The sequence below is a fragment of the Crocuta crocuta genome, unplaced genomic scaffold (genome assembly GCF_008692635.1).
Source record: "Crocuta crocuta isolate KB4526 unplaced genomic scaffold, BGI_CrCroc_1.0 scaffold675, whole genome shotgun sequence".
In the NCBI taxonomy this organism is placed as follows: Eukaryota; Metazoa; Chordata; class Mammalia; order Carnivora; family Hyaenidae; genus Crocuta; species Crocuta crocuta.
In genome coordinates, this window is record NW_027528796.1 from 3,991,408 (window position 1) to 4,005,432 (window position 14,025).

The 14,025-nt window shown below is 58.1% G+C and overlaps 1 protein-coding gene across 1 annotated transcript in view; it reads left to right on the forward strand.

Annotated features, from left to right (window-relative positions):
* The first annotated feature begins 442 nt into the window (after positions 1-442).
* Positions 443-14,025, forward strand: part of RIPK4 (receptor interacting serine/threonine kinase 4) — a 22,943-nt gene continuing 9,360 nt past the window's right edge. Inside the window, exons 1-3 of the mRNA XM_077755375.1 lie at positions 443-504; positions 7,692-7,983; positions 12,633-12,781. Of these exons, the coding sequence (XP_077611501.1) occupies positions 443-504; positions 7,692-7,983; positions 12,633-12,781 (503 nt within the window). The remainder of the gene's footprint in view (positions 505-7,691; positions 7,984-12,632; positions 12,782-14,025) is intronic.

The following is a 14,025-nucleotide window of genomic DNA, read 5'->3' on the forward strand; positions in this document are numbered from 1 at the left end:
GTCGTCCCCTCCTTTCCCCGTTTCCCCTGTAAGCGCTTCCAGAAAGGGACCCTCCTCCCTCACCATCGGCCCATCTTGGGAATTTCTTAGCGGAGAGGCGCCCGTGGCCGCTTAGAAAGTGTCTTCTAGAAACGATCAGTCTGATGACACTTCTGACATTCTTCCTACCCTGATGCCCTCCCTGGGGCGGGGGAAATAGGCTTTGGCCTGCCCTAAATAAGAAAAGAAAACTGAATTAATGTAAGTGCTATTGAGAAAGAGCACTGAACGAATTGAACCCCAGCTTAGTGCCGTGAATGCCCGGAGGTTTTCCGTCCAGGACCAGGCGGGGCCCCGCTGCTGCGGGTGGGCGTGCTGTGGACAAGCAGCGGAGACAGAATTAATGACCCTGGCCCACCTGGTGAAGAAAAGGAGCCCGTCTTGAAATGACCGCAGAAGAGCCATGTGGCGCCAGGCCTGCCGAATCGTGGCCGATTGCAGGCACTTTTGGGGCACGCGCAGTTGGTAGGTTGCTTTAATGAACACTGATGTCAGTGGATTTGGGCGGCCTCGAACTCTGCTCCTAACAGCGAAGAAGCGGGATTGGATGGTGTGGACCCTGATGGTTCCCATGCCTGAAATTCCACGGGCTCCGGCCCCAGCCGCGCAGGGAGCCCTTGGGTCCCCCAGGTCCCCCGGTGGTGATGGTGGGCACAGTCCCGGACCTGTACTCTCTTTCTCTTTTATGTTGTCACCCACATGAGCCAGAAACCCTGCTTGGGGGAAGAGTATATGTAAAATAAATAATTGCTGTTGACCAAAAAACAGTCGGTTTCTTTCCGCATGAGGAGCACTTACTTTTCCGTCCTGTCCCGCTGGGCTCCCTGAGAAGGCTTGTTTCAGGCTCACTGGATTGCAGATGCCTCTTGGTTATCCGCCTGGGCTGGGGGTGTAGTTTCCCTAAACCGGTGGCTCCTGCGGGGGCGTAGGGGTGTGTGTGTGTGGGGGGGGTCCTCTGGGGCACTGCTGGGGTGGAGGTGTGTGGGGGTGTCCCTGAAGCAATTAAAGAAAAGCCGAGAGGTTGGGGACGTTTGGATTTGGGCTCGATGCCTATCAGGGAGAGAACAGGATGCAAAATGTTTGTGCCGAGCCTTCTGAACAAAACCAATGCTAGCACTTAGGGGGCCCTGGGCAACCCCACTCTCCAGGCCTGTGTGAGGGGCTCCTCTCCTTGTCCCCTCAGACCTCCCGAGGCTGTCCTGCCCCCCCCTTCTTGCCCCAGGGAGGCGTGGTGACGGGTGGGGTCCTCTCTGCCCTGGGACACTGGATGATTTTCCTTGATGAGATGTCCTTACGTATGTGGTTGGTTGCGCCAGGTCTGCTTGGCATTCTTCCAAAGGGGTACGGGGTTCCTGGAACATTCAAGCTGTGGTCAGCATTTGGGAGCAAACCCGTAGGGCAGGGGGGGTGTCCCTTTCTGGTTTTTTAAACGAAGCTGCGTGGGGTCTCCCTAGGGTAGAAAGGGCCTGGGGCACAGGGAGCGGTGAACTCGCTGAACTGGGGTGCTGGAGGAGGGAGAGTGAGTGATCTGCTGCTGGGGAGGCTGTTAAGGCGCTAATGAGCCCAACAGTCCGAAGTCACCTGGTTTTATGTATTACACCCTTTGGGCAAATGGAAGAAAACACCTATTTGCAGAGTAGCTCAGAGCCTCCACTTAATGAGAAATTCAGCCTTGATGTAATTGACTTTGTTCCCAGAATGCATGCTTGTTCTCCGTCAGGCTTGCGTGGAGGCTCAGCTCAGGGTGTCTCAAGCCAGAAGATGACCCTCGTTTCTGTCCAGCCTGTAAATACCTGAGCCATCGGCTCCTCAAAACCTGGCGCCAGGGAGGGAGCCTCACACGGTTTCACGTTGCAGGGGGTCGGTGTCTCTGTTCATCCCCTGGGGGGCAGGACGCAGGCCATGCCATGTGGGCCCAGTGCCATCCAGAGACACACGTGGGTCAGAGGGGGCTGGTGAGCAGCCCCTTTAAAAGAAAAAAAAAAAAAAAGCAATGGGAACAGACAAATTATAACACTGATTCTTTTTTTTTTCCAATACAAGCACATTTATTTAAAACTTTTTTTATATTTTTATTTATTTTTGAGACAGAGAGAGACCGAGTGCAAGCAGAGGAGGGTCAGGGAGAGAGGGAGACACAGAATCTGAAACAGGCTCCAGGCTCCAAGCTGTCAGCACAGAGCCCCATGCGGGGCTTGAACCCACAAACCGTGAGATCATGACCTGAGCTGAAGTGGGACGCGTAAACAGCGGAGCCCCCCAGGTGCCCTTATAACCTTGATTCTTAACCAACTAGGAAGGAGAAGCAGCCACTGGTACTAAGTCCGCTTGCGGCAGCTGGGGAGTAAGTGCTGATAGCAATGGTAGTTAGCGGTAGTGAGGGTCAAAGTGGCACTTCTGGTTTAGTGCGGCTCACCAGGTCTCGCGGGAGGAGGACAGAAGAGATGGGCCCCGGGTGCCACTTTCTCCCTCTTTAGATGACAGGCTTTATTTTTTTTTTTAATATTTTTATTTATTTCTAGGAGAGAGAGAGACAGCGTGAGCAGGGGAGGGTCAGAGCGAGAGGGAGACACAGACTCCAAACAGGCTCCAGGCTCCGAGCTGGCAGTCAGCACAGAGCCCGACGCGGGGCTCGAACCCACGAACCGTGAGATCATGACCTGAGCGAAAGTCGGACGCTTAACCAACTAAGCCACCCAGGCGCCCCAAGATGACAGGCTTTTTAACGGTGCTTGATGCTGACATCGAGCCTTTCCTGTGTTTAGCTGCCTGTGGAGACCCGGCACAGGGCTGGGGTCTGCCTCTGTGTGGCCGAGGGGAGGAGCCGCTCTTCGGCCCCGCCCCCCCCAGCACCGCACTCCTGTGGGCAATTTGCTTCCCATCAATTGGCCCTTGAACCAGAACGGCAAGAAAACAAGCCGTGCTAAACTCAGTTTTGTTTTACAGTCACACACTGCTTCATCCCCGATGTGTTTCTCTTGTTCTGAAGGCCAGTGGCCTTCTTTGCCTCTGTGAGTGTGTCCAAAACCGACCTCTCCCCCTTCTCCCGGATGCTCCCCCTCGTGCAGAGGAGGGGCCGCCCGGGGGCTCCTGGTGGAGACCTGGGTCCCCTTGCTCCCTCGCTCTCCTCCACATGCATCACCGATCTCGTCTCATTGATGCTCCGTCCGAATGTGCCGTGTCTGCCCCACGCGCGCCCTGCCTGGAGCTGAGAGAGCGCAGGTGCTGGGCGCAGGCAGGCCGTGGGTGCTGAGGCTCTGATGGGCAGTGCGGTCCGGGGCTCCCCTTGCCGGCCGGCCTTCCTCCCTGCCGAACGTTTTCATACAGGTGTGGGAATCCTGGCCGCGTGTAGTCTCCGAGAGGACGTCAAATGAGCAAGAAATGGATTCATGTGGTTGGTACAGTGGCGAACTCTCCATCAGGCCACCGAGTGAGAGCAGGTGCAGGGTGGGGGTGGGGGGGAGTCAGGAGCAGGTGCTTCCAGGAGAAGCCCCTGTGGTGGGCCCTGGGCTGCTGGTGCCCGAACCGGCATTTGGGGGGAGTTCCTGAGGCCAGCCGGGCCTGTCGCCTGCATGGCGGTGTGCAGACGCTGGGTGTGCTCAGTTCCCAGCTGCAGTAGGGCATGTCTGGCCTGTGATTCTAGACTTTTCCTTGAGGAGTTTATTAGACAGCATGTTCCCCAGGAACGCATTCTCCAGGAAAAACAGATGAACTTTTTTGTGTTTTTCAGATTAAATATTTGTTTATTGGATGCATTTCACAGGTAACATTGTGTAGATTTAAGGTGAATACTGGGTCACTTTGATACGTGTTGTAATATGGTGGCGACTGGAGCGATACTTGTCCTGTTACATACTTATTGTCTGTGTTGAATCAACTGTGTGTTTATGGCTATTTGGCACTTGTTGCAAGTGTGTACCGTTAGGGGCGCCTGGGGGGCTCAGTCGGTTAAGCGTCCGACTTCAGCTCAGGTCATGATCTCACGGTTCATGGGTTCAAGCCCTGCGTCGGGCTCTGTGCTGACAGCCGGCTCGGAGCCTGGAGCCTGTTTCAGATTCTGTCTCCCTCCCTCTCTGGCCCTCCCCTGCTCACGCTTTCTCTCTCACTTAGAAATAAATAAAACAATAAAAGAAATAAAAATTAAAAAACAAGTGTGTACCCTTAAACACCATCAGTCTTTTCTGCCCCTCTTTCTCTTGGGAACCACCAATTATTCTGTCGTTTTTAGATTCCACATAGATGTGATGTCACACAGAACTTTCTCTGGCGTAGCTCGCTCCGCATAATGTGCTCAAGGTTCGTCTAGTTGTTGCAAATGGCAGGGTATCTTCCTTTTTTTTCTTTTAATGTTCATTTAATTTATTTTGAGAGAGAGCGAGAGCGAGTGGGGGAGGGGCCGAGAGAGAGGAAGAGAATCCAAGCCCGATGGTGGGCTCAATCTCAAGAACCGCGAGATCATGACCTGAGCCGAAATCAGGAGTTGGACGCTCAACCGACTGAGCCCCCCAGGCGCCCTGGGGATACCTCTCCTTTCTCACGGCCGAATAATAGTCTATTATGTATATGCACCACGCCTTTTTTTTTTTTTATCCATTCATCCGTTGTCGGGCATTTGGGTTGTTTCCGCAGCTTGGCTCTTGTGATAAACACAGGTGCGCAGAGAAATGTGTGTAGAAATCTTGTTCTCATCGCCTTTGGGTACATTCCCAGCAGCAGAATTGCTGCCTTTTATCGTGGTTCTGTTTTAACTCTTTGGAGGACCCTTGGTTTTGTTTTCCATAGTGGCTGCATCGAGTTACATTCCTGCCAAGAGCGTGGAAGGGTTCGGTTCCCCTCTTCTCCGTGTCCCCGCCAGCCCGTTTCTCTGTCTTCTCGATGACAGCCATTCCGACAGGTGTGAGGTGATATCTCTCTGTGGTTTGTGTTTGCGTTTCCCTGATGGTTAGTGATGTTCAGAATCTGCTCAGGTGCCTGTTGGCCGTCGTGACGCCCTCTTCGGACAAATGTCTGCTGAGTTCTTTGCCCATTTTCTTTCTTTTTTTTTTTTAATGTTTTATTTATTTCTAGGAGAGAGAGAGAGACAGCGTGAGCAGGGGAGGGTCAGAGAGAGAGGGAGTCACAGACTGAAACAGGCTCCAGGCTCTGAGCTGGCAGTCAGCACAGAGCCCGACGCGGGGCTCGAACCCACGAACCGCGAGATCATGACCTAAGCGAAAGTCGGACGCTTAACCGACTAAGCCACCCAGGCGCCCCTCTTTGCCCGTTTTCAACTCAGATTTTTTCTTCTTTAGTTAAGTTGTGTTTGTTTGTTATCTATTGTGGATACTAACCTCTTATCCAGTACACGGTTTGCGAAATTCTTCTCCCGTTTTGTAGGCTGCCTTTTCATTCTGTTCCCGGTTCTCCTTGCCGTGCAGAAGCTTTTGAGTTTGACTTAGTTCCATTTGCTGATTTTTGCTTCTGTTGTTTGTGCTTTAGGCATCGTGTCCAAAAGATCATTGCCAAGATGGGTATCAGTGAGCTTCTTCCAACGCTTTCTTCTCGTTTTATGGTCTCAGGTCTTCTTTTTAAGACTTCGGCCCATTTTGAGTTAATTTCTGTGAGCGCTGTGAACTAGGTCCCAGTTCCGTTGTTCTGCGTGGTTTCGCCAGTTTTCCAGGCGCCATCTGCCCAGAAGACTGTCCTCTCCTCATCAGGTGTCCGTGGCTCCCTTGTTGCGTATCCGTTAACCACAGAAACAGATTAAAAGTAAAATAAACGCTGGGAGTACCTAGTGGGCAATTCCCGAGTGTGACGGTTTACTTTAAATTTGGCCGAGGTGCACTTGGCTCGGTCTATATGGGGTTCCTCGGCTTGGCACGGCCCGCACCTGGGGCTGGGCAGCTCTGTCTTGGGCGCAGTCCTCTGTGTCGTGGATCGTTAAGCAGCTTCCCTGGCCTCTACCCACTGGATGCCCGTCACGGCCCCGAGTCATGACGCCCGCAATGTCCCAGACAGCGCTCAGTGTCCCTGCCGGGCAAAGCTGTCCCTACGTGAGAATCACTGGTCTACACTCAGGGATTCTCTCCCTGACACGCCCACGGCACAGCTTCCTGGCACATGCTCACACGAGGCTCCCAAATGCAGGTGCTGGATGGGGGGTGAGAGGGGCTGGGGTCCTGTCGGGGAACGTGGGAACGGAGGCTGGGAATCTTCATCTCAGACTGTTTGGGGTTGCTTTCTGCCGCGTCCAGCTTTGACAGCCGCTGACCTGGCTGGCACGTGGTCGAGCCCCATCCTTATGCGATTCAGCCCCCTTTCCTGAATACACTCTGGGACTTTTGCCCCATGATGCGAACACAGACCAGGATATGGAGGTTCTAATCTGAGTCCAGGGGCTGCACCACAAAGCGACCCTAGACCGGGGGCCGGCACACTTTCTGTGCAGGGCCAGGAGGAAACGTTTGAGATCTGCAGACCAGAGCCTCTATACCATACCTGCTGGTCTTGGCCTTGGGTCAGGAAGCAGCCACAGCCCGCGTGGCGTGAATGGCTGAGACCTTCTTCCGGTATGTTCTTTATAGGACTGGAGGCAGGCTGTGCGTGGTAGTTGGTGGTTTCTGAAGAGGTGAGACATAGGATCACCACGTGGCCCATGTCATCCTGTTCTGGGTGTGTAGCCTGGAATGTTGAAAGTGAGCAGATGTTTGTACGCCTGTGCGTGCAGGCACACGGCATCACTCCCAGCAGCTCAGGGGCCCGTCCGCGGACGACTGGACACATACAGTGTGTTCACACAGCGGGTACTGAGCAGCCGTACAAAGCAATGAGGTTTTGACACGTGCAGCGATGTGGCTGAACCCAGATCACATCATGCTGAGATGCTGGGTGAAGGAGCTAGGGACGGGGTGCCGGGGGGGCTCAGTCGGTTAGGCCTCCAACTTCAGCTCAGGTCATGATCTCGTGGTCCATGAGTTCGAGCCCCGCATCAGGCTCTGTGCTGACAGCTCAGAGCCTGGAGCTGCTTCAGATTCTGTGTCTCCCTCTCTCTCTGCCCCTCCCCCACCCATGCTCTGGCTCTCAAAAATAAATAAACGTTAAAAAAATAAAAAAAAAAAAAAAGAGCGAGCCAGGGACAGAAGGACAAATCCCGTGTGACTCCACTCATGTGAGGCGTGTACACAGGTTCATAGAGATGGAGTGGGCGAGGGGTGAGCAGGGCCGGGAGGAAGGGGCTCCGTGGACGGGGGACATGGTGTCTGCTGGGTCGGGGAACAGGGTTTGGGTGTGGAGTGTGGCAGTGGCGGTACGGCCCTGCGAGTGCACGTGATGTGGAACCGTACGCTGAGGAATGGTGAACGTGATCACCTAACGTATATTTTACTACAACGAAAAAGGTGGGTCACCCACTCACGCCCCCCCTAGCACCCGTGTGGGGCTGGCGAGTTGAGCTCAACGGGGAATGTGGGTTGGGTTCTTTGGATGGACACTTCGTTTTGGCTTCAGTCACACGGGAGCCGCTGTTCCCTCCCCCTGGGGGAGGGCCGGCGAGCCTCCGATGCCCCAGCTCAGTGGCCCAGCCATTCCCCTGTGCGCACTGGGATGCCTCTCCCCACCTGGCGTCGGGGCCTCAGCGAGCACCGCACACACCTCACGTCTCCCGACTCTTTCAGGGAGCGCGTAGAGCTTCTAGAAGAAGCCAAGAAGATGGAGATGGCGAAGTTCCGCTACGTGCTGCCCGTGTACGGCATCTGCCGGGAGCCCGTCGGCCTGGTGATGGAGTACATGGAGACCGGCTCGCTGGAGAAGCTGCTGGCGTCCGAGCCCTTGCCGTGGGACCTGCGCTTCCGCATCGTCCACGAGACGGCCGTGGGCATGAACTTCCTGCACTGCATGTCCCCGCCTCTCCTCCACCTGGACCTCAAGCCCGCCAACATCTTGCTGGACGCCCACTACCACGTCAAGGTAGGACTTACCCGGGGCCCAGGCGGCCGCAGGGGTGAAGGCTCCGAGTGAGGCGGGGGGAGGACATAGTTCTCCAGCGACCCCCCGTGTGGCTGGCTGGAGATGGACCCTTGTGCACACGGTTACCCCCCCCAGATCCTGGAGCGCGGGCCTAAATTCTGGGCACCCTGGGAAGAAAGAGCTTATGGGTTTGTGGCCTCTGGTCTTACTGGACATTCGTGGAAGCCGGGTAGGGGTCCGATGTGGGAGAGACCGCGGGCTCTGCGGTTAGGGCTGCACCCCGACCTGTGCTCTCAGGGATGGCGGTGGCGGGGCGTGGGGGGTGCCACAGAACGACACCTCAGAGGGGGCTCATTCTGTTCTTGTGCGAGGCCTCTGAGGTCTGCCATCATTATTATTATTTTTGGATAAGTTTATAAAACATGGCGGAGTACGAGGACGGCAGAACTGAATCCCAGGGGCCCGCCACCCGGGGTACGGTGAGGAACGTTGTCAGGCTGGTATGCTTTTCGTTTTGTTTTTAAATTTTTGATGTTTATTTTTGAGAGAGACAGAGACAGAGTGGTGTGAGTGGGGGAGGGGCAGGTTCTGAAGCAGGTTCCAGGCTCTGAGCTGTCAGCACAGAACCCAGTGCAGGGCACGAATTCATGAACCGTGAGACCGTGGCCTGAGCCGAAGTAGGACGCTTAACCGGCTGAGGCCCCCGGGCGCCCCTTGGTTGGTGTGTCTTTGAACATGCCTTTCTAGAAGGCCTTAGTGTCCTGGGTTCTGTCGTTGCCACCAGGGGAGCCACATGTCACCGGCTGTCTCCACAGGGTGCAGAGGCCCAGGGTTGTGTGCTGGCCTGTGAGTGAGTGAGAAGGGCCCGCGTCCTTTCCTGTGCCCTTCGGGAACTTTCGCAGGTCGCTTGCAGGGTCTCCTCCCCTGCCGGCCTGGGGGGTGGGAAGGAGCTGAGTGCAGTGTGGCCATGGCGCTGAGCTCTGTGTGCATGGAGAGGTGGGACCAGGGGGCGCGCACGGGCAGCTCACTGTGCCCCAACTTCGCAGCAGCCCGGCCAGCCCGAGGCCGATGGGGAGACTGATGCCCATGTTGGACAGTGACTGCAGACCGTCCTGTGAATGGGTGTCGCTCAGAAACACGACGTGCTCTCCTGGTCCGAACGGGGGCCGCGGGGTTCCGTCTTCGCTGGGGCCGCGTTTCCTTCTGGCGGGCCTTCTGCCCCCGCTGACGTGCCAGGGGCATTGCGAGGGGTGTGCGCGCCTGTCGACACGAAGGGAAGGGGGACGCCTTTTTTTTCCTTTTTCAAGTCTGTTTCTTTTGAGAGAGACAGAGACAGTGCAAGTGGGGGAGGGGCAGAGACAGAAGGAGAGCGAGGGGATCCCCAGCAGGCTCCCTGCACCTGCCAGCGTGGAGCCCAGCAGCTGGGGCTCGAACCCGTGAACCGTGAGATCATGACTTGAGCTGAGCCCAGGAAACGGAGGCTTAAGCGACGGCCGACCCCCCGGGTGCCCCAAGAATGAAGCTTGTGATCTCAGGCTTGAATATACCCAAGAAAGAGGAGCAGCCGCTGGGCTGAGGCCAGGGTCGGGCCTGTGGGCGTCCAGCTGAGGCTGCAGTCAGGCTGCCGCGTGTGAGGTGTCCACAAACAGCGTGTGGCCCGTGGATGTCACACAGGGGCCAGCATAGGTGGGCTGGGGGAGGGGCTCCTTCTGGAACCCCAGCTGGGGGTGGGGATGTAACTGGGTGGGGCCGGGTCTTCAGAGCAATCAGCCTTTGCTACTCTCAGGAGTGGGGGAGGGGGGCACAGGCAGAAGAGTCATGGAAAAGTCTAGGTTTTGTCGAGGGAGGGGAAGGAGGGGGCTGAGGCAGATCAGGGTGGGGGGTTCTGAAGGCTGCCGTGAAGGAGGCTGCGGGGAAGGGGCCTGTCCTAGAGAGGCCACCTTTGGGTGCGCACCACCAGGCACACAGGCTGGGTCCCTGAGGTGCCTGCCGGGGCGGGGGTGGGCTTGGCCCGGCTGGGCTTTTATCTCCACTGTTTGCTTTCCACTCTCCCCTCCGCTCTTGGGCAGGTCACGTGGGACGCTTGGGGCTGTGGGTGTCCTTCGGGGGAGGAAGTGGCACTTCTAAGTGCCCTGCTTGCGGGCACGGCCCCAGCTCTGTCACCTGGTGGGTGGGGGTCGTACTGCTGTGTTGTGAGCCGTCAGGGAAGAGAGGGTGCTGGTGGCTCAGGGCCTGGCCCCGGGGCTGTGCTGGGCCACATAGTCGCCCTTTGCATGCAGCGATGTGGCCTCCACCCGGGGAGCGTCTCAGGCGTGGGGCCCGCAGGAAACTCAGCGGGGCAAGGAGTGCTGTTCTCCGAGTGGGGCGCGGGGGGGCGCCTTCCCGCTCCGTCATTTCTGCTCCGGCTCTGAGCTTCCTCCACTTGCACGCGGCTTCCTCCCTCCCCTTGGGAACTCCTGACTGGGGGGGGGGGGCGGGGGGGGGGCGCGCCACAGCGGATGGCAGGGGCTCCCCATAAGCGGCCGGCTCTCCCCATCGTAGTCAGGCTCCCGGGCTTCTGGGCTCCTGGGTTCTCTGACAGAGANAGCTGGCAGCATGGGCAGGGACCCCGTCACTTCCCCAGCTCCCTGAGAGCCCCCGGCCGTGCTGCTTTTCTGTGACCACACTCGGCCCCGGACAAACAACACGTTCGCAGAGCACGTTTCCTCCTTCCCAGAGGGCAGCGTGGAGGGCGGTGTCGGCCCGGAGCTCGGCGGTGACTGGCCGCAGGCTTGCTGCTCGCTCTTCCGTCTGCGGTGATTGGAAGCCATAAAACCTTAGTCTGGAATCTTGAGATGAGATCCTAAGTCGCGAACTTACCCTCTTCCCCTGGGCCCCCCCAGTCTACCTTTCCCGACACGGAAAACATGCTAAGAGCTGAACGTTTCACAGCGACTACCTACTTTACAAAGTGTATTCTAGAGACTTAAGTTAATACTGAGGTTAATAGTAACTAAGTTAAACATCAATGGAGGAAACCCGTTTCAAGTTGAAAATGAAACAGCTTAGTTTATTGTTGTTGTTTTTTAAATAGGCCTCACACCCAATGTGGGGCTTGAGCTCACAACCCTGAGATCAAGAATTGCATGTTCCACCGACCGAGCCAGCCGGGCACCTCCTGAAATAGCTGAGTTTAAAATCTCAAGCTGCTTCTGTCCAGTTTGCCCAGACTGTACCCTGAGGGTCCCTGAGGGCCCTGTTCTCCTGTGGTGTGAAAGGCCTTTCTCTCTGGCCAGCACAGTCCTGGCCGCGCCCTTCCTTGGCCTCGTCCAGCTGGGCCGGGAAGGTGAAGGGCGCCTGTCCCGGGGGGCACCTGGCCCAGTCCCGCAGGCTCCCTCAGCTGCCTGCAGGCGTGGCCAGAGATCCTCCGTGTTCGGTGATGACGCCAGGCTGTGGGCTCACGCTGAGGGCTCGGTGCGCCCAGAAGTGAAGCCAATGGGCCCCCTTGCTGTCCCTCCATGGGTGTGTTTGAGGAGAAGCTCTGGGGGTCCTTAGAAGGCTTCAGAATAACTCCTGAGCCTCAGAGAGGAAGACAGAGGGGCAGTTTTCCTTGTGGGTCCCAGGTCCCTTTATGGCAGTGGGTGTGACCCAACCCCACACACAGCGCATCCGCCAGCTTCCCGGGGCTCTGACTTATGGGGGGCTGGGAGCTGGGGGCCGCCGGCGCCCCCCAGGGAGTCCGTGATGGTTTTGTCTCCCTCACTGTGGGGTCCCCTGAGCTTTCCAGACACCTTAGCCCGAAGGAGAAGAGGGGGCGGAGGTGTGGGGCCTGCACAGTGGGGGTCCGGGTGTGCCTTCAGTGGGTGGTCTCCCTTTTTTTCCGGGGGGCCTTGCATTTGGTGAAGGAGCCAGTGAGTTCCTGTCTGTCAGAAAGCATTCCCGGTCCAGGCGAGGGCAGAGTGCCCCTCGAGGTTGTGCGTGTGGTATGCGTTCTGGTTGCTTTAAAGGGCGTCTGGGGGCTCAGTCGGTTAAGCGTCGATTCAGCTCAGGTCACGATCTCACGGTTCATACAAGTTCGAGCCCCGCGTCGGGCTCTGTGCTGACAGCTTGGAGCCTGGAGCTGCTTCGGATTCTGTGTCTCCTCTCTCTCTGCCCCTCCCCTGCTCACACTGTGTCTCTCTCTCTCTTTCTCAAAAGTAAATAAACATTAACAAAAAAATGGAAATTTGAAAGGGCGTCTGGAGGCACGTTTCCCTTTAAAGAACAGACTGCAGCCAGTCCGCCTCCCCAGTGCGGCCCCAGCACAGCCGCCGGCCTGCTTCTCCCGTTACCTGACAGCCTGACAGCTCTGAGCGGCGCTTTCCCCTCTGGGCCGCCGCGGGCTGTCCCCCAGCACGCATGGTGCCCGCAGGAGGCGGTGAATCTGCCCCCGGTCAGCCTCCCCGCCAACAATCCAGTCCCTGTCCGTCAGGGCGCGGCTTGTGTCTTCCGAGCCGGCCGGGCCTTCCTGTCCTCCCGGAGGGCCACGGCTCTCAGGGGCGGGCCCCTGACGCTGCCCGCACGCCGGCATCAGGACCGCGCCACGCATCCCCACGGCGGGGACGTGTGGATACAGCCATTGCCTTGCCCAGCGAGGCCCCACTGAGCCTGGGCCGCCTGCTGTGTTACAGATTTCCGACTTTGGGCTGGCCAAGTGCAACGGTCTGTCCCACTCCCACGGCCTCAGCATGGACGGCCTGTTCGGCACCATCGCCTACCTCCCTCCGGAGCGCATCCGGGAGAAGAGCCGGCTCTTCGACACCAAGCACGATGTGTACAGGTGTGTGGCGGGGGTGCGACAGGTGTGTGACGGGGGTGCGATGGGTGTGTGACAGATGTGAGACAGGTGTGCAACAGGTGTTGATGGGTGTGGGATGGGTGTGCGACAGGTGTGGGACAGGTGGGGCACAGGTGGGACAGGTGGGGCACAGGTGGGACAGGCGTGGGACAGGCAGGGGACAGGTGTGGGACAGGTGTGGGACAGGTGTGGGACAGGTGGGACAGGTAGGGGACAGGCATGGGACAGGCGTGGGACAGGTGTGTGACAGGTGGGACAGGCGTGGGACAGGCAGGGGACAGGTGTGGGACAGGTGGACAGGCGTGGGACAGGTAGGGGACAGGCGTGGGACAGGCGTGGGACAGGTGTGGGACAGGTGGGACAGGCGTGGGACAGGTAGGGGACAGGCGTGGGACAGGTGTGGGAAAGGTGGGGAACAGGTGGGACAGGCGTGGGACAGGTGTGGGACAGGCAGGGGACAGGTGTGGGACAGGTGTGGGACAGGTGGGACAGGCGTGGGACAGGTGTGTGACACGTGGGACAGGTGCGTGTGTGTGCCCAAGCGGCGGCTCTGCCCCCCGATTCCCAGGGGCCATCACACGAGGTCGAGTCCACACGAAAGGGCTCGGGGCGCATAGCTCGTTGGCCCCCTGTACCGCAGGCGTACCTGAGACACGTGTCCCCTGCGAGTGCTGAGCCCGGGGTGGAGAATGTTAACGGCTGGTGCCAGTTAGAGACGGTTCTGGGGCAGCTCCCACACCGTAAAAGCAACAGTGTTTTACACACGAGATGTGGGGTTTGTAGCCCGTCCACGGGGGGAGCCTGCCGCTTGAAGTGCCCTGTGTGTCTGTACGTGTGCAGATTTGCACTCCTGGAACCCGGTTCCCCCTGGCCCAGCGGCTGGTGCTTCTCCTGTCGCTTGCGTCTGACGGAGGGGAGCAGACACGTCCGGGGCAGCTCACAGGCCGGCGGCGGCGCTTCCGTGCTTGAGAAGCACCCCCAAGTCAGCGGTGCCTGCCTTTTCCAAATTGCGAAGGCCTGACTCACGCAGACCAGTTGGAGGAGAAAGGAGGGAGGGAGCGTGCGCCGGAGCCCTCGCTGTGGCCTTTGTCCTGCGCAGGGTGACTGTGACCCTCAGCCCCAGAGCACTGAGCTGTGCCTTTTTGACACCCCGGGCACCCGGAGTCCTGGCAGACTGGTTTGACGGGGACCCTTGCGCGCCTGCTGAGCCGGGCTCCGAGCCGTCC